This window comes from Monodelphis domestica, chromosome 5 (genome assembly GCF_027887165.1).
Source record: "Monodelphis domestica isolate mMonDom1 chromosome 5, mMonDom1.pri, whole genome shotgun sequence".
In the NCBI taxonomy this organism is placed as follows: Eukaryota; Metazoa; Chordata; class Mammalia; order Didelphimorphia; family Didelphidae; genus Monodelphis; species Monodelphis domestica.
Window position 1 is genome coordinate 87,643,401 of NC_077231.1, and position 23,833 is coordinate 87,667,233.

The 23,833-nt window shown below is 37.6% G+C and overlaps 1 protein-coding gene across 3 annotated transcripts in view; it reads left to right on the forward strand.

The window, feature by feature from the left end:
• The window catches only part of LOC103103158 (mucin-16-like), a 51,370-nt gene extending 50,089 nt beyond the window's left edge, over window positions 1-1,281 (forward strand). For 2 of the 3 annotated variants that reach the window (XM_056798741.1, XM_056798743.1), the window contains exon 16: window positions 825-1,281. In XM_056798741.1, coding sequence (XP_056654719.1) covers window positions 825-1,132 — 308 coding nt within the window. In that variant the 3' untranslated portion in view covers window positions 1,133-1,281. The remainder of the gene's footprint in view (window positions 1-824) is intronic. The other variant, XM_056798744.1, reaches the window with a different exon arrangement.
• Window positions 1,282-23,833: the final 22,552 nt, after the last annotated feature.

Consider the following 23,833-nt stretch of genomic DNA (forward strand, 5'->3'; position numbering starts at 1 on the left):
TGCAATGTCCCTGAACAATCTGCAGGGATCTAAAAAACACTACCCACAAGCAGAGGATAAACTGTGGGAGTAAAAACACCGATGAAAAGCAACTGCTTGACTATAGTGGTGGAGGGGATATGACTGATGAGAGACTCTAAATGAACACTCTAATGTAAATACCAACAACATGGAAATGGGTTCGAATCAAGAACACATGTGATACCCAGTGGAATCACGCGTCGGCTATGGGAGTGGTGGTTGGAGGGAGGGGGAGGGAAGAAAAGAAAATGTTCTTTGTTTCCAATTAATAATGTTTGGAAATAACCAAATAAAATGATGTTAAAAAATAATAAAAAATAACTTTGTGTAATTAGACCTTTGTCAGAGGTTTTTGTAATGAAGATTGTTTCCCAGTTTGTTGCTTCCCTTCTAATTTTGGTTGCATTAGCTTTGTTTGCATAAAAACTTTAATTTGATGTAATCAAAATGATTGATTTTACATTTTGTGATTTTTTCTAGCTCTTGCTTGGTTTTAAAATTCTTTCCTTTCCCAAAGTTCTGAGAAGTATACTACTCTGTCTTCACCTAATTTGCTTATAGTTTCCTTCTTTACATTCAGGTCATTCACCCATTCTGAGTTTATCTTGGTGTAGGGTGTGAGATGTTGATCCAAACCTAATCTCTCCCATACTGTCTTCCAATTTGCCCAGTAGTTTTTATCAAATAGTGTGTTTTGGTCCCCAAAACTGGGATCTTTGGGCTTATCATAGATTGTTTTGCTGAGGTCATTTTCCCCTACTCTATTCCACTGATCCTCCTTTCTGTCTTTATATCCTTTCTAGAATCAGTCTACCACCATGGGTCCAGAAGATGGAGGAAAGTCTACCGAATGAATGGCCATCTGTTTCAATCCAAACGTTTTAACAGAAGAGCCTACTGTGCCCAGTGCAGTGAAAGGATATGGTGTCTCGGAAGGCAAGGCTACAAGTGTATCAAGTGCAAATTACTGGTCCATAAAGGTTGTCATATTTTTGTACCACGGACCTGCAAAAGGCATATGGATTTGATGATGCCATCCCAAGAAACTCAAGTAGAGGATAAAAATGATAAAGTTGACCTTCCCTCCGAAGAAAATGATGGACTCGCTTAAGTTCCCTCAACCTGGAAACACGAGAGCCTTAAAGATGATTCTGGGGACATTAAGCCAGTTATCGATGGGATGGATGGAATTAAAATATCTCAGGGGCTTGGGCTGCATTCCCACTAATGGATAAATCCATTACCCTCAATTGTATTGTACCACACTGTGTCAGTTTCTGTGTACAATGTTCTCCTGGTTCTGCTACTTTCACTCTGCATCAGTTCCTGGAGGTCATTCCAGTTCTCTTGGAATTCCTCCAGTTTGTTATACCTTTGAGCACTATGTTATTCCATCAACAACGTATACCAGAATTTGTTCAGTCATTCCCCAATTGAAGAGCATTACCTCATTTTACAATTTTTTGCCACCACAAAGAATGTAGCTAGGAATATTCTTGTAGAGGTCTTTTTCCTTACTATCTCTTTGGAGTACCAACCCAGCAGTGTCATGGCTGGATCAAACGGAAGACAGTCTTTTAGCACCCTTTGAGTATAGTTCCAAATTGCCCTCCAGAATGGTTGAATCAATTCACAACTCCACCAGCAGTGCATTAATGTCCTCACTTTGCCACATCCCCTCCAGCATTCATTACTTTCCATTGCTATATTAGCCAATATGCTAGGTATGAGGTGATACCTCAGAGTTGTTTTGATTTGCATCAATATGATTATAAGAGATTTAGAACTCTTTTCATATGCTTATTAATAGTTTTGATTTCTTTGGCTGAACACTGCCTATTCATGTCCCTTGCCCATTTGTCAATTAGAGAATGGCTTGATGTTCTGTAAAATTGATTTAGCTAGCTTTTCATAAATTTGTGTAATTAGACTAATTAAACCTTTTCAGAGGTTTTTGTTTTGAAGATTGTTTCCCAATTTTTGCTTCACTTCTAATTTGGGTTGTATTGGTTTTGTTGGTACAAAACATTTTTAATTTGATGTAATCAAAATTGTTTATTTTACATTTTGTGATTTTTTTTCTAAATCTTGCTTGGTTTTAAAATTTTTTCCTTTCCCATAGATCTGACATGTATGCTATTCTGTGTTCACCTAATATGCTTATAGTTTCCTTCCTTATAGTGAAGTCTTTCACCATTTCTGAGTTTATCTTCGTGTAAGGTGTGATACGTTGATCCAAACATAATCTTACCCATACTGTCTTCCAATTTTCCCGGTAGATTTTATCAAGACGTTGATTTTGATCACAAAAGCTGGGATCTTTGAGTTTATCATAGACTGTTTTGCTGAGGTCACTTACCCCATGATTTCCCTGGATATCTTTAATCTTTTGTTCTTCAAATGAACTTTGTTATTTTTTTAAATAGTTCAGAAAGAAGTTTTTTGTTAGTTCAATGGGTATGGCACTAAATAAGTAAAGTAATTTGGGTAGGATGGTCATTTTTATTATGTTAGCTCATCTTTCCCATGAGCAATTCATATTTTTAGAATTCTTTAGATCTAGTTTTAATTATGCGGAGAGTGTTTTGTAATTGTGTTCATATAGTTCCTGTTTTTTTCTAGGCAGATAGATTCCTAAGTATTTTATATTGTCTAGGATGATTTTAAATGGAATTTCTCTTTCTAATTCTTGCTGCAGAGACATGTCGGAAATATATAGAAATGCTGATGACTTATGTGGGTTTATTTTATGTTCTTCAACTTTGCTAAAGTTGTTGATTATTTCAACTAGCTTTTTATTTGACTCTCTAGGATTCTTTAAATAGACCATCATATCATCAACAAAGAATGATAGCTTGGTCTCCTCATTGCCTATTTTAATACCTTCAATTTCCTTTTCTTTAATTCCTACTGCTAGTTTTTCTAGTACAATGTTAAATAATTGAGGTGATAAAGGGCATCCTTGTTTAACTCCTGTTCTTATTGGGAAGGCTTTTGGTTTATCCCCATTGCAGATGATATTTATTTGTTGATGGTTTAAGATATATACTGTTTATTATTTTTAGGAAAGGCCCTTCCATTCCTATGCTTTCAGGCGTTTTCAATAGGAATGAATGTTGTATTTTGACAAAGCTTTTTTCTCCATCTTTTGAAATGATCAAGTGATTTTTGTTGGTTTTCTTGTTAATATCGTCAATTATATGGATGGTTTTCTTAATATTGAACCATTCTTGCATTCCAGGTATAAATCCTAACTGGTCATATTGAATAACCCTTGTGATCACTTGCTGGAGTCTTTTTGCTCGTATCCTCTTTAAGACTTTTGCATCTATATTCATTAAGGAGATTTTGGTCTGTAGTTTTCATTCTCTGTTTCTAACCTGACTGGCTTTGGAATCAGTACCATATTTCTGTCATGAAAGGAATTTGGTAGAATTCCTTCTTTGTTTATTCTGTCAAATAGTTTGTTTAATATTGGCATTACTTATTCTTTGAATGTTTGATAGAATTTATTTGTGAATCCATCTGCTCCTAGGGAATTTTTCTTAGGGAATTCTTTGATGGCTTGTTCAATTTCTTTTTCTAATATGGGGTTGTATTAGGTAGTCTATTTCTTCCTTATTTAGTCAAGGCAATTTATATTTTTATAAATATTCATCCATGTCACTGAGATTGCCATATAATTGGGCATAATAATTTTTAATGTTTGCCTTAATTTCCTTTTCATTAGAAGTGAGGTCTCCCTTTTCATCTTGGACACTGTCAATTTGGTTTTATTCTTTCCTTTTTTAAATTAGATTGACTCGCACTTTGTGTATTTTATTTCTTTTTTCAAAGTACCAGCTTCTAGTCTTATTTATTAAATCAACAGTTTTTTGACTTTCAATTTTATTAATTTCTCCTTTGTTTTATAGAATCTTTAATTTAGTCCTCATCTGAGGATTTTTAATTTGTTCACTTTCTAGTTTTTTAATGTGCATGCCCAATTTATTGACCTCTGCCCTCGCTAATTTGTTACTATATGAATTTAAGGATATATATTTCCCCCTGAGTAACTCTTTGGCAGGATCCCATAGATTTTGAAAGAATGTTTTCTTCATTGTCATTTTCTTCAGTGAAATTATTGTTTCTATGACTTGTTCTTTAACTAACTGATTTTGGAGAATTGTATTGTTTAATTTCCATTTAATTTTTTTCCATCTGCCTCTCCATGTATCTTTACTAATTATAATTTTCATTGCATTGTGCCTGAGAAAGTTCCATTCATTATTTCTCCTCTTTTGCAGTTTTTTGTAATATTTTTATACCCTAGTAAAAGGTCAGTCTTTATGAATGTACCATGTGCTGTTGAAAAGAAGGTGTATTCCTTTTTGTCCCTATTTATTTTTCTCCACATGTCTACTAACTCTAATTTTTATAAAATTTCTTTCACTTCTCTTACCTCTTTCTTATTTATTTTTTGGTTTAATTCATCTAGTTCTGATAGAGGAAGTTTCAGGTCTCCCATCAATATATTTTTTTCTATCTATTTCATCCTTGAGCTTCACTAGTTTCTCCTTTAGAAATTTGGATGCTATGCCATTTGGTGCATTCATGTTGAGTACAGATATTTTCCTCATTAACTATACTGTCTTTTATTAGGATGTAATTAACTTCCTTATGACTTTTAAGTAGATATAGTTTTTCTTTGGCTTTGTCAGAGGTCATGATTATGACTCCTGCCTTTTTTTTTTTAAATATTATTTTATTTGGTTATTTACAAACATTATTCAATGGAAACACTGATCATTATCTTTTCCTCTCCCCGCCCCCTTCCCACCACTTCTCCCATAGTCGGCTCACAATTCCACTGGGTTTCAGATGTGTTCTTGGTTCGAACCCATTTCTATGTTGTTGATATTTGCACTAGAGTGTTCATTTAGAGTCTCCCCTCAGTCATTTCCTCTCAGCTACTGTAGTCAAGCAGTTGCTTTTCATCAGTGTTTTTACTCTAGCAGTTTATCCTTTGCTTGTGGATAGTGTTTTTTAGATCCCTGCAGATTGTTCAGAGACATTGCATTGTCCCTAGTGGAGGAGTCCATTACCTTTGATTGTAACACAGTGTATCAGTCTCTGTGTACAAGGTTTTCCTGGATCTGCTCTTTCACTCTGCATCATTTCCTGGAGGTTGTTCATGTCTCTGAGGAATTCCTCCATGTTATTATTCCTTTTAGCACAATAGTATTCCATCACCAACATAGACCAAAATTTGTTCAGCCATTCCCCAATTGAAGGGCATCCCCTCATTTTCCAATTTTTGGCTACCACAAAGAGTGCAGCTATGAATATTCTTGTACAAGTCTTTTTCCATATTATCTCTTTGGGGTACAAGCCCAGCAGTGCTATGGCTGGATCAAAGGGCAGAAAGTCTTTTATCACCCTTTGGACATAATTCCAAATTGCCCTCCAGAATGGTTGGATCAGTTCACAACTCCACCAGCAATGAATTAATGCCCCTACTTTGCCGCATCCCCTCCAGCAGTCATTACTTTCCATAGCTGTCATGTTAGCCAATCTGCTAGGTGTGAGGTGATACCTCAGAGTTGTTTTGATTTGCATCTCTCTGATTATAAGAGATGGAGAACACTTTTTCATGTATTTATTAATAGTTTTGATTTCTTTGGCTGAGAACTGCCTGGTCATATCCCTTGCCCATTTATCAATTGGAGAATGACTTGATTATTTTGTACAATTGATTTAATTCTTTGTAAATTTGAGTAATTAAAACTTTGTCAGAGGTTTTTATGAAGATTGTTTCATACTTTGTTGCTACCCTTCTAATTTTAGTTACATTGGTTTTGTTTTTACAAAAGGTTTTTAATTTGATGTAGTCAAAATTATTTATTTTACATTTTGTGACTCTTTCTATGTCTTTCTTGGTTTTAAAGTCTTTCCCTTCCCAAAGGTCTGACATGTATACTATTCTGTATTTACCTAATTTACTTATAGTGTCCTCCTTTATGTTCATGTCAGTCACCCATTTTGAATTTATCTTGGTGTAGGGTGTGAGGTGTTGATCTAATCGTAATCTCTCCCACACTGTCTTCCAGTTTTCCCAACAGTTTTTATCGAATAGTGGATTTTTGACCCAAAAGCTGGGATCTTTGGGTTTATCATATATTGTCTTGCTGAGGTCAGTTGCCCCAAGTCTATTCCACTGATACTCCTTTCTGTTTCTTAGCCAGTACCAAATTGTTTTGATGACTACTGCTATGTAATATAGTTTGAGATCTGGGACTGCAAGGCCCCCTTTCTTTGTATTTTTTTTTCATTATTTCCCTGGATATCGTTGATCCTTTGTTCTTCCAAATGAACTTTGTTATGGTTTTTTCTAAATCAGTTAAGAAATTTTTTGGAAGTTCTATGGGTATGGCAATAAATAGATGGATAAGTTTGGGTAGGATGGTCATTTTTACTATATTGACTCCTTCTACCCATGAGCAGTTCATGTTTTTCCAATTGCTCAAGTCTAGTTTTAGTTGTGTGGAGAGTGTTTTCTAGTTGTGTTCCTATCATTCCTCTGTTTGTCTCGGGAGATAGATTCCTAGGTATTTTATTTTTTCTAAGGTGATTTTGAAAGGGATTTCTCTTTCTAGTTTTTGCTGCTGAACTATTTCGGAGATGTATAGAAATGCTGATGACTTATGCGGTTTTATTTTGTATCCTGCAACTTTGCTAAAGTTGTTGATTATTTCAATTAGCTTTTTGGTTGAATCTCTAGGATTCTTTATGTAGACCACCATGTCATCTGCAAAGAGCGATAGCTTAGTCTCCTCCTTGCCTATTTTGATGCCTTCAATTTCTTTATCTTCTCTAATTACTACTGCTAGTGTTTCTAGTACAATGTCAAATAGTAGAGGTGATTATGGGCATCCTTGTTTCACTCCTGATCTTATTGGGAATGCATTTATTTTATCCCCATTGCAGATGATATTGGCTGATGGTTTTAGATATATACTGTTTATTATTTTTAGGAACAACCCTCCTTTTCCTATGCTTTCTAGTGTTTTCAATAGGAATGGATGTTGGATTTTATCAAAGGCTTTTTCTGCGTCTATTGAAATAATCATGTGATTTTTGTTGGTTTTCTTGTTGATATGGTCGATTATGTGGATGGTTTTCCTAATATTGAACCAGCCCTGCATCCCTGGTATAAATCCTACTTGATCATGGTGGATGACCCTTCTGATCTCTTGCTGGAGTCTTTTTACTAGTATCCTCTTTAAGATTTTTGCATCTATATTCATTAGGGAGATTGATCTATAATTTTCTTTCTCTGTTTTTGATCTGCCTGGTTTTGGAATCAGTACCATGTTTGTGTCATAAAAGGAATTTAGTAGAATTCCCTCTTTGCTTATTATGCCAAATAGTTTGTATAGTATTGGGGTTAACTGTTCTCTGAATGTTTGATAGAATTCACTTGTGAATCCATCGGGCCCTGGGGATTTTTTCTTAGGGAGTTCTTTGATGGCCTGTTGGATTTCATTTTCTGATATGGGATTATTTAAGAATTCTATTTCTTCTTCTGTTAGTCTAGGCAGTTTGTATTTTTGTATATATTCATCCGTATCACCTAGATTGCTGTATTTATTGCCATATAATTGAGTAAAGTAATTTTTAATGATTGCCTTGATTTCCTCTTCATTGGAGGTGAGGTCCCCCTTTTCATCTTTGATGCTGTTAATTTGCTTTTCTTCTTTCCTTTTTTTAATTAGATTGACCAGTACTTTGTCGATTTTGTTTGTTTATTCAAAGTACCAGCTTCTAGTCTTATTTATTAAATCAATACTTCTATCACTTTCTATTTTATTAATTTCTCCCTTAATTTTTCAGATTTCTAGTTTGGTTTTCTGCTGGGGGTTTTTAATGTGATCGCTTTCGAGTTTTTTTATTTGCATTTCCAATTGATTGATTTCTGCTCTCCCTAGTTTGTTAATATTGTAAACCTTAAAATTTCTTAGACTTATGAATGTTGGAAATTTCCCCCATTGGGGAATCTTATACTTGAAAAATTACCTACTGATATAGTAAGAACTCTATTGGAATGTGAAACTCCTTGATATGGGAGGATCCTTCTCCTCCCTACTTTAGACTACTTTAGGACAGAAACCTTTTGCTAAACAATGGAAAGGGCTTTGACCTATGCTTATGGATAGAACAGGAAGTTCTTTGAGTCATGATTGATTTTAAAATTGATACAATGGGATACTAAGTATCTATAAAGGTGGGGCAACTTGTAAACTTGCTTAAACAAAAAAGGAAAAGATTTAATCAGAGTCTTCCTCTTGATGAAATTAAGACAACCCAAGAATTTTTTCTAGGGTTCAGATCAATTGAAGAGACTGAATCTACTCAGCTGTGAATTCAAATGGGCTGTCTTTTTTAAATATCTACAGTGATTAGTTGATGTGAGAACTGAGAAGAGGGAACTTAGATTTTTCCTTTAAAGATAGCAGGGTCTGAGCAAGGAGGGGGAGGCTTGAAGGAGTCTTTCTCTGGAGGAGCTTGACAGAGAACTCAGGGAGAGAGGCTGGAAGGAGAGAGGCTGGAAGGAGAACTCAGGAGGGGTCAGGAGGAGACTCTGTTGGTCTTGGGAGAAGGATTTGGGGAGACTCTCTCTTTGAGGAAGGACACTGGCCTGGTGTCATTAGAACCTTTACCTAGACAGATCTTGGGTGAGTGATAAAACAAACTGACTGATTTCTTTCTTAGGACTGAGGTCTAGGCCTTATTGGCTTGAGGCCCTTCATACTTATTCCTTTCTTACTTTCTCTCTTTTTCTATTGATTAATCAGTGTATTATGAATTAAATTTCTCTATAAAACCCAGTTGGCTTGGACATATTCATAATTTGGGAATATATTCCCTGGCGGCCATCTTATATTAATTAAAACAAGACACTGTAGGAAACATATTTCAGCGGTCATAATTGTTATATATTTCCCTGGCTCACAAACATTTTAATTGTAACAACATATGCACTCAGGGATATGAATTTACCTCTGATTACCACTTTGGCTGCATCTGAAAAAATTTGAAAGGATGTCTCTCCTTTGTCATTTTCCTAGATGAAATTATTAATTCTTTCTGTGATTTCTTCTCTAACTAAACAATTTTAGATTATCATATTGTTTAATTTCCAATTAATTTTTGATTTGGTTTTCCACGTACCATTACTGATCATTATTTTTATTGCCTTGTGATCTGAAAAGTCTGCATTATTTCTGCTTTTCCGCATTTGTATGCCATGTTTCTGTGACCTACTGTATGGTCAATCTTTGTGAATGTGCCACATGGTGCTGAGAAGAAGGTGTATTCCTTTTTGTCCCTATTTATTTTTCTCCATATGTCTATGAACTCTAATTTTTGTAAGATTCCATTCACTTCTTTTACCTCTTTCTTATTTATTTTTTGATTTGATTTATCTAAATTTGATAATGGTTGGTTCAAATCTCCCACTAATATTGTTTTGCTGTCTATTTCTTCCTTCAATTCTCCTAGTTTCTCCGTTAGAAATTTGGGTGCTATATTATTTGGTGCATACATGTTGATTAGTGATATTTCCTCATTATCTAAAGTCTCTTTTAACAAAATATAATTACCTTCCCGATCCCTTTTAATCAGGTCTATTTTTGCTTTGGCTTTATCAGATATCATGATTGCAACTCCTGCCTTCTTTCTATCAGTTGAGGCCCAGAAGGTCTTACTCCATCCTTTAATTCTGACCTTGTGGGTGTCTACCCGCCTCATGTCTGTTTCTTGAAGACAACATATGGTAGGGTTTTGGATTCTAACCCATTCTTCAATTTGTCTACATTTTATGGGTGAGTTCATCCCATTCACATTCAAAGTTATACTTGTGAATTTTGAATTCTCTGGCATTTTGATATCCTTCCCTAATTCTAACCTGTCTTCTTTAGCTCTAACCTTTTAATCCAGTGATTTACTTTAAAAGAGTCCCCCTTGTCACCTCCCTTGATATGTTTCCCTTTCTAGCCCCTCCCTTTTTGTTCCCTCCCCCTCTCCCCTCTCTTTCCCTCCCCTTTTGTTTTCCCTCTCCCCCTATCCCCCTTGGTTTTCCCTTCTCCCTACTCTTGTTGGGTAAGATAGAATTCAAGATCCCAATGGATCTGGATGTTTTTCCCTCTCAGAGTTGATTTCCCTGAGAGTAAGGTTTAAGTAAAAACTCTCTTCTTCTCTTTCTTATAGGAGTTTTCTTCCCCTCCCCTTCCCGTGTGAATCTTTGTGTGAGAAAGTTTATTCTATTTGATTTTTCTTTTCCCCCTATTTTCACATTACATTTTCCATATATTAATATATATATATATATATATATATAGATTTATATAAATGTAGTCCTAATAGAAGAGAGTTTGAATAAATGAAAAGTTAACAATTTTCTCCTTTTCCCTTTCCATCATATTTACCTTTTCAGGTATTCCATGCTCTTTGTTTTTCAATATCGAACTTTCCAAAGAGCTCTGGTCTTTTCTTTGCAAAAAGTTGGAAATCTTCTATTTTGTTGAATGCCCATACTTTCCCTTGGAAGTATATAGTCAGTTTTGCTGGATAGCTGATTCTTGGTTGAAGACCCAGCTCTATTACCTTTCTGCAAATCATGTTCCATGACTATACCATTTCTGGATGTTGTCAGTTGAGGATTTAATGCAGGAGTGGATCTGTGGAATTTTCAGGCTCTAATTTACTCTCTTGTTTAAGAATATTAGGGAAGTTTTCTTGGATAATTTTCCTTTTGTCTTGATTTTCCAGTAATCCAATAATTCTTAAATTGTCTCTCCTGGATCTGTTTCCTGGTCTGTTGTTTTATCAATGAGGCATGGTATCATATTTTCCTCAATTTTTTTCATTCTTTTGATTTTGTTTTATAGAATCTTGCTGCCTTGTGAAATATTTTGATTCCAGTTTTTCAATGGTTATTTTTAAAGACTATATTTAATCCCTAAATTTTTTATCATCCTTTTCTGTTTCTTCTATTTTTTATAGGTCATCTTTCACTTTCTTTGCCTTCTTTTCAAGCTGATTAATTATGGCTTTTAGGATTGTTATTTTCTTGTTTCAGTTCATGTGCCTCTTTCCAGATGGTCTATTCTGCTTTTTAAGGTTTTTCCCCAAATTTTCTTCAGCCTCTCTTAATTATTCTTTGAGTTCTTTGAAAGCATGAGTCCAATTTGCTGGAGTTCCTGAGGTTTTGCTTGATGTTCTTTTGTCCTCCTCTGTTCCATTTGTTCTTTCTTCATTACCTGAATAGAAGTTGTTGTTTGTAATTACTTTTTTCTTTTTCACTTCTATTTTTTCCTTCTTTCTGACTCCTTATTGGCTATATTCTTGCTGCTATCTTCATTTCCTGGATCTATGAGTTTGGGCTTTTCTGCCATGAAGGGATGACTTCTCTGATCTTCTGATTAACTGGATTAGGCTGATAGAATTAACCTGTTGTATTAATGATCCCTGAGAGCAGATCTTCCCCTGCTGCTAGCATAATCTGAAGGTGAAATTGAAGCTGTGGAGGCTGAAGGTAGTTATCCTTATCCTTCTCACTTCCTTTCTTCCAGCTGCCTGGTCAGAATCCTGAGCTTCCTGTGGTGGTACAAAGGTACTCTGTCATGGTTGTAGCCTTCTCCTTGGGATCCCCAGCTGCAGGATTCTTACTGCTGGTCTCAGCACAATAAGTGCTGAGTGGAGGAGGAGTAGTGTTGGAGGTTGAGCTTTTCTGTCTACTGGAGTTTTTTCCTTCATTATCTATAGATTGGATAAAGCCAGTTTAGATGACCTACAGAGCTCAGTGAGCTCTGAGGTCAAGCAGGGGCCCCAGATGGAGGAGTGAAGGAAGGCAATGACCAGGCTTCCCTCCTCTCTGCCCTTCTCCTCCAGCACTGCCTCTCTGCCAGCTGTGGTAATAACCCTGAGCCTAGGGTAGCAGTGGTAGCTGGAGCCCTTGCTCTGGGATCTCAGCAACCACCTCCTTCTCAGCAGAGTAGGTGGTGTAAGGGAACTGGAAATTTCCTTTTTCTATTCCTTAAACTAAGAATTCAACCTTCTCTGTGTACCTTTTAAGTTGAATCAAGTAGGAGGGTACCATAACTCTGTCCTGTTGTTGTATTTGGTTTTCTCACCACCTCAAAGAGCTTTGTCTTTCATTGCTGTGGATGGATTTTCATAGAGGATTTGACTTTTGCTGCTTCTAAGACACCAACTTTACTCTTCCCCATTCCCTCACTTCCTAATTCTTTGCCTTCCCCCACAAAAGAGCTGTTTAAAATTTTTTGTATATGCAAATACTTCTCCCCCTTTTTTTTCTCCTTGATTTAATAACCAAATAATTGCATTACTAGCTCAAAGAGTATGTGCTGTTATAGGCCTTTGGACGTAGACCAAGCTACTCTTTGGAATGGTTGAATCAGTTCACAACTCACACAATGAGGCATTAATGTCTCAACTTTTCCATATCCTCTCCATGTTTTGTCATTTTACTTTTCTATCATAAGAGCAAATCTCATAGGTTGTAAGGTAGTACTTCAGGTTTGTTGTACTTTGAATTTCTCTAAATAATAGTGATTTAGAGTATTTTTGCATGTCTAGAGTTACATGTCTAAAGAGAGCTTTAATTACTTTGCCTGAGAATTCCCTTTTCATATCCTTTGACCATTCCTCAATTGGGAAATGACTTGTATTATATCAGTTTTGTGAAGGGTAATTTGATAGAGATCACATGAGAATTTGAACCTTCTCAAACACCTTGTCTCCAAGCTATGCTTTTACTCTTACAAATCTGAATTAGTGGAACCTGGAAAGAAGACACTTTTCAGAAGAATTGAAAGCAAAGGTCCACCCTATTACCTCATTCCTTCTAATTCTTTTACCTAAGCTGTTTTGTTTGGGAGAGGGGTATTTTAAATTTCATCTTAACTACATGATCTCGCCTGCCTGAAATCTATATAAGGTTCGATATACCCCTTAACCCCAATGGACCATGTTAAAAACCCGTCTTTCAGACATAAGTGCAGTTCTGCTGGACCATAGTCTAACATGGAATGAGACAGTGAACCATATTTTTAGAGCTAAAGAACTGTATTTAGTTATGAATTTGCACAAGGCAGGAATAGAAGAAAAGTAACCAGGTAGATGATGTCTCCAACCAGGTCCCTCTCATAGAAAGCTGGACATGGTGATAAGTGAACAAGATGGGCAAAGGACTCTTGTTATGGGATGGACTCAAGGAAGTCCTTAAGCATCCATGAAACTGCTTCTGAACATTGTGACAGTAGAGTAGAGAAACTGGAATTACGAGGGGAGTGTAAGGAATGTTGGATTTAGAATCAGAAGAAATGGACTCATATCTTGACTCTGTTACTACCTAAGTGAACTTGGGAAAGTTATTTACTCAAATCCTTAGTTTCTTATTCTATCAAATGAGAGAGTTTAACTAGATGAACCACAATGCCCCTTCCAGCTCTAAACCCAAAGAGTTCATTTCCCACTAGAGCCAAGGAAAGAATTGAACCTCTTACCACCTAACTTGACCTAACATAACTACCTTCTCTGCTTGTGGATATAGATCTGGGCTCTCATTCTGAGATGGGAACTGAATGGGAAGAATTAGAAGGGGGTCCATATGCTGCCTAGCCTGACCTTCCTCCATGAGCAGGAATCCCCCAGTCTGCTGCCTCCTCAAAGCTTTTCTCCCTTTTGAGTACTGCCCTTGTAGCATACAAGCTCCCTTAATGGAGCCTTGAGATTGTCTTGGCTCTCTCAGAAGTGACATTACACTTGGAAAAATGTGACCACTCACCGTCTCAAGGAAGAATAAGATCTCCCTGTCTCCTGTCTTCTTAGAACCAGCAGTAAACACAATTAGTACCACAGTGGAGATTTTGTTCATTTCTTGGTCTTGACCCTCTTCTTGGAGGTAACTTGGGTGAGTGAATAGCTGGCTTTCCTTTCCTGCCATCTGGAGAGGGTTTCATCCCAGCCAAAGGTCAACAAGTCCTGGCTGAGTCAAACACTGGAGTAATATTCAGATAGAAAGGCTAAATGTCTTCTCTACCTTTCTGTATTTCTGTACTTTCAATCAATCTCTTTTGTAAATAAAAGCTATTAAAAAGTCATTTCAACTTTGAGTAGTATTACTTTAAATTGGTGCCCACCATATTATTTATACTGTTCACGTGTTTTATTCAAAGTATTAAAATTTAATTCCTACAGTCAGAATTGGAGATGCCAGGTCACATTCTACTCTTTCCCCAGGCATGGGGTCAACTCTTCTTTCATTTCCTCATGCTTGGTCATGGGGGTCAGCTCTTCTTTCATTTCCCCAAGCTTACATCTGAGGAGCAAAGTGGATCTTCTCATAAGACAATATCTCCAGGCCCCATGAATCTCAGGACAGATGTCTCAATCTCTAGGCCAGCCACCATTTCAGTGTTGTGTTCACCTTCCCAGGGAAAATCAAATGGGAAATTGATTCCAGGTCAACTGCCCCTCTGCCCACCAGACTGCCAAACTTCATTAGCTCAGCTACTGAGGCAGACGCCCCAAGGCTAGGGCACAACCATCAGGGACTGGCCTGCCCTTCAGCTCTCCCCTGACAAGGGACTCTAGTTTTCTTCTGCACACATACTGACTCATGAACAAGTTTATCTAGATTTATGATCAGGTATCTAATGACATCAGACAACAACATTCTCACCCTGGTCACCACCTTGACTGAGGCAGCTAGACTTTTTCTGTTCATTCCCAGAGGCATGTACCTCTGGCAAGCTGCATTTGCTGTCCAACCTCACCTTAGACTCTTCTTCTATGTTCAACCACTTGTAAACCTTAATATTTCTGAGACTTATAATTATTGGAAATTTCACTATTGGGAAATTTCATACTTGAAAAATTTCCTATTGATAGTGGAACTCTATTGGAATGTGAACCCCATTGGCATGGGAGGTTCCTCCTCCTCCCTTCTTAAGATTACTTTAGGACAGAAACCTTTTGCTGAACAATGGAAAGGGCTTTGACCTATGCTTAAGCATAGAACAGGGATTTCTTTGAGTCATGATTGTTTTTAGAATTGATACAATGGAGATACTTGGAATGACAGAACCAGGTCTTGGAAATTGCAATCTCCACCCTACTCTGTCCTAACAGGATTTAGGAAGGGCTGCAGCATAGATCAAAATTTAATTATTCCAATCTCTACCCTACTCAGGGTAACAGGATTTAGGAAGGGCTGTAGCAAAAGATCAAGATTTAATTATTTGAGAATATGACCTTCAACAGACATGTGCAAAGCCACAGACCTCTGGGCAGTCCTGGGTTAAACTATAGCCACCATTGGCACAGGGAAAATAATGGACAGTGATTGGTAGATGTGAGAACTGAGGGGAGGGAACTTGGATGGTTTCCTTAAAGATAGAGGGGTCTGAGGACTAAAGGGGAGTGTTTGGAGAGTTTTGGCTCTGAGTTGTTGGAGAGGTGCTCTGAGAAGCTTGCTCTGAAGGAAGCTGGTGGTGGAGGCCTCTGAGACTGTTTCTCCATTTTGGTCACGTGAGTAATAGGGATTGATCTCCTTTCTTTGCCCCAGCTATCTAAGGGCTTGGGCCTTTTGGCCCAGCCTAAACAGAAGGGGTATTTAAGCCCTATTCCCTTCTCTCCCCTTTCTCTCTCCCTCTCTCTCTCTCTATCTCTAATTCCTTTCTTCCTCCTGTTTGTAATTGACGGCTGACTTGAGTTTTCATTTAGGAATTACATAGCTGAATTACTTGGCGACCTTAAATTAATATATATCAGTCTTTTAAAGTGATTTCCTTGTCACATTGTGGCTGACCACACAGGAGTCTAAAGAATTCTCTCAATAAACTTCTGAAATTCCTTGCCTTTTTTCTATACCGTCTCACCACTTAGTCCCTTTTAACAAAAAACTTGGCTTAAAGACACAGCTGCTAGAACACGTGAGTATAAAAAACTTTTTCTCTCTTCTAATTTCTCCTTAAGTTAAATTGGAATCAGCAGTTTTTCTTTTTCTTCCCTTTAATCTTAAGGGACAGCTGGGTAGCTCAGCAGATTGAGAGCCAGGCCTAGAGACAGAAGGTCCTGGGTTCAAATCAGACCTCGGATACTTCCCAGCTGTGTGACTCTGATAGGCAGAAAACAGCTGTTTTAAATCTCAGCAATAGGACCCTAAAGTCCTGGCTGGAAGAGTTGTTTCTAAATTTCCTTTCCCTTAAGGAACAACTTCCTGGATTAGGGAAAAAAAAAACCTGTGGAAAGCTTGTTGCTTTGCCCTGCTCCCCACGTGTTTTGTGAAATTACAATATATATATATATATATATATATATATATATATATATATATATATATATATATATAAATGAATACTACATTCTTTGACAATTATATGGCAGCTGAAGAATTAGGGGCATTGAGGAATGAAGGATACCTCCAAATTTTTATATTAATAGGTACTGTCATTTTTGTACTCCTCAATACTATATTTAGAGATGCTAAAATAAAAATTATTGAGGATAAAATAGAAAAAATTGAGGATAAAATGCAAGCCCAATTAGAAGATCTAAAATGTTTCTTACAGGATCAATGGGCAAACACCCAATCTACCAGAAACAGACCTGTTTCTGAACCTTTGAATGAGGATATTTCCCTCCCTGAAATAGAGATGGAAAACACCTTCCCTATAGCCCAGTTAATAGACTGCTTCTCTCGTGTAGTGCAAATCTTGTCTGAATTTAATCCCCAAAAACCTTCCCCTGCAATCCCAGTTTCTCATGTTCCCTCTCCTACAGAAAACCAAATTCCAACACAAAGGAGATCTTGTCCTCCTAGAGAAACCTGTCCTTGTCAAACTGACCCACAGGTACAAAATTCAACTAGAGGCCTGTTTCCTCTAAGAGAAGTACCTGAAATTGGACGGAATGGGGATGTGGTGACTTTAAGACATAGGATACCGTTTACTCCCCAAGAAATGAATGAATTTACACAAAATATCCCCACATATGAACAAGATCCTTTTCTAGTAACAAAAAAGATGGGAGACATATTTTTTCAGTATAATTCGTCTTACAAAGACATTGAGAACTTACTACAGGCTTTTTTAAGTGAACGTGAAAAAAATAAAATAATTGCTCATGTCAACAAAACCCGGGGGCGTAATGCAGCACATTGGCCATCTCAGGATCCCGAATGGGACTATAACAATCCTGAGGATTATCTACAACTATACCCTTGTAGAGAGGCTATCCTCATGGCAATGAAGGAATGTGCAGACATTACAGATAAGTGGATGGAACTGGAAAAAATTAAGCAAAAGGAAGAAGAAACACCCTCCAGATTTATGGATAGAATTATCGAGTTTGGGGACAGATACTTAGATTGGGACTTAACTAAAGAGAGTAGTTTAAGACAAGTTAGAAGAATCTTTGTAAATACCTCTTGCAATGTAATTAAGAATTATTTTAGAACACAATGCCCAAGATGGTCAGATATGGACCTTGAAGAATTGCGAAAAACAGTTATAAATGTTTTAAAGGGAAACAAGGAAGAGGAGGAAGAAAATAATGATGACATGGAGGAAATGAAGAAAAAAATGAAATATTTAATAGATAGGATGACTAAATTAGAAAGTGTGCATGATAATGAACCAACGACAATTGCCCCTCTCCAGAAATCCAATTATCAATCCATTACTTGCCACTTCTGTGAGAAGGTCCACAAAATGATGGAATGTAGAACCTTTCTTAAGATGATTGGAAGGAATACACAGATTAATAATAGCTTTAGAAATAATAACTATAGAAATGATGATAATGGTTATAGAAACCAGAATTCTAGAAATTATAATAATGACTATGGAAATAACTATAATGAATATAGAAATCAGAACTTTAGAAACCAGAATTATAGAAATAGGAATTGGGAAAATAATGACAATGCTCAAAATGAAGAAAATGATAATGCTCAACAACAATATATGAGAAATGGAGCTCGTCCAAAACATACTCGAGGTGCTAATGACCCTCAGAGAGGTGCCCTTCAGGAGGGTGCCCAAGGAACTTCCTAATATAATGAAGATGATTCTTCTTAGATTGTATTGATTTTGTTGATATTAATTAACCTTTTTCAGTTTTTTTTTCTCCTCTCCAAATAGTAGGAAAGAATGAACAAAGAACTTAAGACTATGATTGGCAAATTATGCACTGAGACCCATTTAAAATGGCCTGAAATTCTCCCTCTGGCCCTATTTTATCTTAGAAGCAGGCCTAGAGGAGACTTACATATTTCACCATTTGAGATGCTTTTTGGACATCCGCCTATACAGGCTAAGCCTTTCTCCCCGGCTTATACATCGCTATTGGGGGAGATATTACTATTGCTTCCTATATACAGGAGTAACAGCACAAACTACGTGAACTTCCTGAATCAAGAGCTGCAGTACAAGCTGGACCATTAGACTTTTCTCTGCATGACCTGAACCCAGGAGATAAAGTTTATATCAAGAATTTCAAGCGATCTGGAGCAACTCAACCTTCATGGGAAGGACCATTCCAAATATTATTAACTACTCCAACATCTATAAAGATTGGAGAAAGGGACTCTTGGATTCACTGCTCACATGTGAAGAAAGCATCTTCTGCTGAGACTGATTGACTGTATCCTATCATATAAATTGTGACTCTATCTTATCATATGAATTGGAGATAATGATCCATAGACAAATGGATGCTGTTTTTTTTCAAGAATATATTGAATTACTGATTTTTTTCTCTTATTTTTATTATTTCTTTTCTATTATTTTTTGATCAGAATATTTGATTTTTTTCTCATTTTTTTACTGAAGGTACACATAATTAATATTAATATTATTTTTCCCTGCAGTAATATAAGTTAATATATATATATATATATATACTCTTGCTATAATGTCAATATATGCCTAAAAGCTTTAAACTATGGGAACCTGCCATTTATTGATAAAATATTATAGGACTGTGATTAATGTTTGTGTCTGATTCCAGGAAAAGGGATAAAAAAAAGGAGCACAGACTAAACCTGAATAGTGCCAATAGAGTCTTTTAAAGTGATTTCCTTGTCACACACTCCACATCCTAGGGTAGCACCTCTTCTCCTGGAATGACCCCATTCTCTGGGGCCCCAACAACATTTTTTACCCACACTGGCTCAGAGCAGAACAAAGGATAGATAGCAGAACAAGGGAGATAGGAGAACAAAGGAAATTAGTTATTTACATCATCCTCAATTGACAAGGAGACCCAGTGGACATCTGCCTCTTCCCCCTCAGGGTCCACACTCACAAGCAGACATCCCTCCCTCATCTCTGCTTCAGGCTTTGATGCTTTCATTTCAACCCTATTCATGAGTATTTGTGCCCTCTCCCCTTCTTTCTGGAGGGTCAGATTTGAGGTGGGGGAGGTGGATTCATTTGTGTCTTGATGGTTGATGAATCCCTGTGTCTTTAACAGGAAACCATGTCCCTCCTTGATAGTTCCCCCTCAGGTTCTCTATTTCCATCCACTCAAGATCCCTGACCTCTGTTGAGCCCTCTAGTTCCCCACATTGGTAATGAGGGTAGCCTTGCGGTCTTTGGGGTTAAAATGACCCTCTCCATTGGGTAAAAATTGCACTTTTTCATTCTTATCAAATACTTTTGATGTGATACAGAATTGGACTGTGCAATGTGTATAATCCTGAAGGTTCTTTAAGGAAGGGATGAAATTGTTAGGGTCAGTGTTGCAGACCACCCAAGGAGCACGCGAAGACAATGCAATTCAAGCAAGGAAAAGCCTTTATTACTAGTACACTATCACTACCATGCTAGGGCACAGCTCAGCAAAGCAGTTCCATCCTCCCAGAGTTGGGACTCTACATATATACCTCACAATATTACTTAACCTGGAGGATTGTTTAAACCCTAGAGCACTTTATGGCTAGTTATTTCTCTGAAATGTTGCAACAGTCCTGAAAAACCCTACCGTCAGCTATCTGCTGAAATGTTTGCAACTGGGCAGCATAGCTGGAGGATGTGTTTATCAAATGGGTTGGAGGTCCTGTGTCCCTTTTCCTTTACTTCATTCCTCACTTTTTTCAGGGACCGCCATGAGGAATCATCCTCATGGGAAAGGCCTCATCGCAGGGGAACCCTCTTCTGTAGCCATGGGTAGATCCAGGGCCCAAAGGTTAAGAGGAAGAGAAGTACTAGTGGGGCCTACAAATGCTGAGATCAAAGTCGTGAGCCTGGGGGATGTCTCAAAAACTTGCAGGTACCACGCCTGAGATTCGGACAGAGCCTGGTTGCAGGAACTTAGGCTCTTCTGAAGTTCTGCCAGGAACTCTCCAATATGGTCTGTGTAGAAGCAACACCCCTCCCGAAGGGCAGCACAGAGAATAGAAGATCTAGCCCTCTCCAGTTAAGACCTTTGAGTCTATGGAGTCTTTAGCTACACAGGAGGTCAAACCTGAGGATGCGCACAACCATTGGGCGCCTTTGGGTGGGAGAAGGTATTTACTGTTGCTAGGAGTCACGAGGATGTAAGGGAGCAAAGGAATTTCCCTGACAATAGTCAGCCCGAGTTTCTTGGAGTACAATGCCCATGTCATCTCCCCCCTCTCCTAATATGTAAGGGAAAAGGGATGGCGGTCTCTGTCTTCTGTAACTTCTTCACAGCTGAGAATGGGCATAGAGTATTCCCTGCCTATGTTAGGAGAGAGAGAGGTATTGACTGTAGGCCACGTCCAGAGCTTCAGGCTGGGATGGTGGCCTTGGTTAGGGTGGCATCTGGCATCGGGGTGACTCCCATGAGTGCTTTTACCCTAGAAGCAACTAGGGAGATGACAGGGTTACAAATACAAAGTCCACAGTCCCCACAGAGGTGTAGACAAAAATGGAGTGGTTGCTAATCTCCTTAAGGCCTCAGGTCTTGAATATACCTCAGAGGCACTGAGACCTTGGGCTAGAGGCCTGGGGTTCTCTCCACCTTGGGGGTGCTACATAGAGACCCAACAGTTAGAGGGACCCACTTTGGCTGCTGCTTCTCCAAGCTGAATCAGAGAATTATATGTCCAGCTGGCTGGGCATGCATGATTTAAAACATAGAAGAAGACCCAAAATTTAAGGAAAGAAATAGTTATGGCCACGAAGTTAAAGGCTAAAGTAAAAGGGGTTAAGATTGCAGAGAGGGAAAGGCTGTGGGCACAGGGTCTTAGGGACATGTCCTCAGTGAGTGCCTGGGTCCTAGGTAGATGGGAATCTGGGCAAACACTAGAACACCAGAGAGAAACAGAGATTACACATTTGTCTTTGCGGATCTTAGCCAACAGACTTTTTCAGAAATCATCTTCTGACAGGAATAGATCCCTTTAGGAAATGGGATTCCTGAGTTGTTTGCAGAGCTTGTATGTGATGTCTTTGTTAAAAGAATATCCTTTTGCAAAACACTCGTTAACTATAACCTCTATAAACACTTGAGTAACAACACTTTACAGATGTATTCCTTTACCTCAGATTCCGGGGGAAATTCAAGAAAGCTTTGAGCTATATTTCCAAACTCAAGATCCAAACTTCAACTGTGGTAAAATTAAGACTGCAAATACAAGTCATCTGTGAATAAACTTCACCTACTTCTCAAAGTATGTTCCCTAACAATTTGAGAATGTTCAATTATTAACCTAATAGGTTGTTTGGGGAAATGGAAACTTTAATTTTCCAATTTGTATTATGTGCTGATTATGGGAATGTCACAAAGGTAGAAGGCCCAAAAAGGGAAAATATCTTCTCATGTCACAAAGGACACAGTGAGTGACTTCATGTACCAAGCAAGGCTGTCACTGCCATTATTGTTTCACTCAATTGGCAGTCTAGATGGTCAGGAAAGTCCAGTCCAAGGTGAGCTTTGGGCTGCCTTCTCTAACCATCCTAGGACTGTCTTTCTCCTTAGAGCACTTGCCATTGGATCCCAGGAGCCTTCTTCTGTTCTCCTGAAAGGACAAGTCTGACCCCATTACAGCTTCATAGAATTGCTGCTTATCCGCAGTCCAGAAACAAATTTCCATACCTTCAAACAAGCTTTTCTGACCATTTGCCCTCTCTAAGGATTCCCTGAAGCCTATGAGTCTACATAGCAATTATTCTTGTATATTTTGGCAATGATCAATTTATCACAATTTAGTCACAAAACCTGAACAGGAATGTTGAACTCATGAGCTCTACAGTAAACACAAGTCAGGGCCAGATCCAATCCTGACCTTAGGCCATCTGAAGAAATTAAGACAAGATCAGTCAGGAATTTCTCTAAGGAAGCTTTATGGACTTTAGATCAAAGTCCCTTCCTTCCAAATTCAAATCCAACACACTATCCCACCTTCTCTGACTAACTCATATCAAACAAACATTGGTGGTATTACTTCAATTTCTAATCAGTACCCCAAACGAATTCTGATTTAAAGGATTACATCATGGAAACACTGTCTGTAGCATAGTGCTCATCCATTATAAACTTCAGTTCATAGTACAAATTGGTAAACTGAGGTAACCACTGAGTATTGAACAAAATCTGTGGCACAGGTTTACAATGAGCTTTTGTTTACATCCAAACAATACTTAAAATACATATTTTAGCAGCAACTCCCATAACAATTGTAAAATTCTGAGCAAGCATTTTCACATATATGTCATTTTCAACATCCTATCCACTCTTTGGCTACTATGTGCCACAAATGTCTTTATACAGATCAAAAATGTAATCAAGATGTCAGCCAATAAATCCCCAAAACTTGTGTGAGGTAACACCAATTACATATCACCCAACTCATTTTATCACTCTGGACATGGAATGTTTGCATTAACATCCCACAGCTTCAAGCAAGCATCTTGGTCAGACAGGGCTGACAACATTCACTTGCTGGAGCACCTGAAAACCTCCAAAATGTACAATTAAAATGTACTCATCTTCAAGTTCTATCACACAGTGATTGTCAACCTTTTGACGTCCCTATTTCAGGCCCTGAGTATCAGTGTGGAACTATTATAAGAACCTCTTTCTCTTTCCTGTGAGCAAGGAAGGGGTTAATAGCTTCTGAGCAATTGATCCTAAGGCTGTTTGGCTTGATTTAGATTTTATTACTTAGCTACCTTGTCCCATCCTTCTTTGCCAGTGAGCTCACTATAATTTAAAAGTTTGAATGCATTGAACCCCTTTTCATAATGATTCACTCTCAATAGATTTCAGTTTGAACCCCACAACTTCCAAATAACTCTGATTATGTCCTTTAGCGATGTTTCAGTGTAACCAGACTGAAGTGCGAAGCATTTTCCTGTACTTCTCTCAAACCTGTCCAAAGTAGAATAGAACCTTCAATTTAGTTTTCTTTTAACTCAAAATGTTGCTGCATTCCTAATTAAATTCCATCAATATTATTCCAATTATATCTATTTCATACCAGAATTCATAGTATCAGTTAGTATCTCTATTCATTACTCTTATTGAAGTGGAGCACTTCATAAAATGAATCCAGACACCCCCAAAATTCAATTATGAACTTATATAGATAGGTTATGAGACATAAAGTTATTTCCTTTCACATACAGGTTCTTATTTGGCAGGCAAGCAAACCTTATCACAGACGTAGTTATGCTTAGAGGTCAGTGAGGAGTGGACAATCCTTAGGTTTGTCCTCAGGGGTTGGTTACTTTCACATGTACTTAATCACTTCTCCTCTAGTTAGCTGCATGTTACC